At 56.1% G+C, this 1,024-nt stretch overlaps 1 protein-coding gene across 1 annotated transcript in view; it reads right to left on the bottom strand.

The window, feature by feature from the left end:
• lonp1 (lon peptidase 1, mitochondrial) overlaps nt 1-1,024 on the bottom strand; it is a 31,618-nt gene that overhangs the window by 10,412 nt on the left and 20,182 nt on the right. Inside the window, exon 14 of the mRNA XM_015390038.1 lies at nt 440-580. Coding sequence (XP_015245524.1) covers nt 440-580 — 141 coding nt within the window. The remainder of the gene's footprint in view (nt 1-439; nt 581-1,024) is intronic.

Below are 1,024 nucleotides of genomic sequence, written 5' to 3'. Positions count from 1 at the left end.
CGAGAGCAGGTAGACCGCATCAGAGCGTCACGACGCACAGCGAGAGCAGGTAGACCGCATCAGAGCGTCACGACGCACAGCGAGAGAACAGACCTCGTGAGCTGGGAACTTTTAAACACTCAGGTCATACAGTGCGAGGTGTAGCTGCGTGCAGCGATTTAAAAGATGGTACAGAGTATGCCCGGCTTCAGGGAGAGGCTGGAGTAGAGCTGCTGAGGAGGACCAGACATCTTTATCTGATGGACGCCTCCCTCTGAGGGGTTGTAGGGACGTCCCACCAGCAGGAGGACCAGGGGACGATGTCTGGTCTCTCTGCTGTTCTGCAGCGCCTCTGGCTTCCCACAGCTGAGGCAGCAGGAGGTGAAGAAGACGAGTTCCTGGTGGAAATGAGTCAGTGGGGAAAACAAAGCTCCTTACAGACACCTGGGAGACGTCTCACCTTCTCTATCTGCTTCTGCAGGTTCCTCACTCCAGACTCTCTGCAGTACTGTCTGATGAGCAGACTCAGGGCATCCGATGAGATGGAGGCCTTCTCCTCCGTCAGGCCGCAGAGCGTGCGCAGCTGGGGGACCAGGTAGCGCTACACAGACACAGGATTAGAGAAGCAAACAGAAGCTGAACGTCTCTCTGGCTCTGAGGTGTGTAGAACCTAGTGAGGTCTGAAGCTGCTCACCTCCAGGAGGTCTGAGGTTAGGCCTCAGACCTCCTGGAGGAACTCAATAGACAGAATTTCTAAACATGGATTCCATTTCTAGAAGTCGTTACACAGAGGCAGCAGCGGCTTCATCCTGTCAGCTAAAGCTCGCCTCCATCCCATGATACTAATAGATGAGACCTTCTGCAGAACCAAGACTTTACATCACATCATTGTTTTACTGTCACTGCAGCCAAACATTGCAGGAACATTTGCTCAGTCGCCCTCAGTACAGCGGCCGGCTAGCAGCTCCCGGCCGGCTAGCAGCTCCGGCCCGGCTAGCAGCTCCCGGCCCGGCTAGCAGCTCCCGGCCCGGCTAGCAGCTCCCGG

Source organism: Cyprinodon variegatus, unplaced genomic scaffold, assembly GCF_000732505.1.
Source record: "Cyprinodon variegatus isolate N-32 unplaced genomic scaffold, C_variegatus-1.0 Scaffold483, whole genome shotgun sequence".
In the NCBI taxonomy this organism is placed as follows: domain Eukaryota; kingdom Metazoa; phylum Chordata; class Actinopteri; order Cyprinodontiformes; family Cyprinodontidae; genus Cyprinodon; species Cyprinodon variegatus.
Note: the sequence above shows the minus strand (reverse complement) of the source record. Positions and strands in the feature narration are given on the sequence as shown.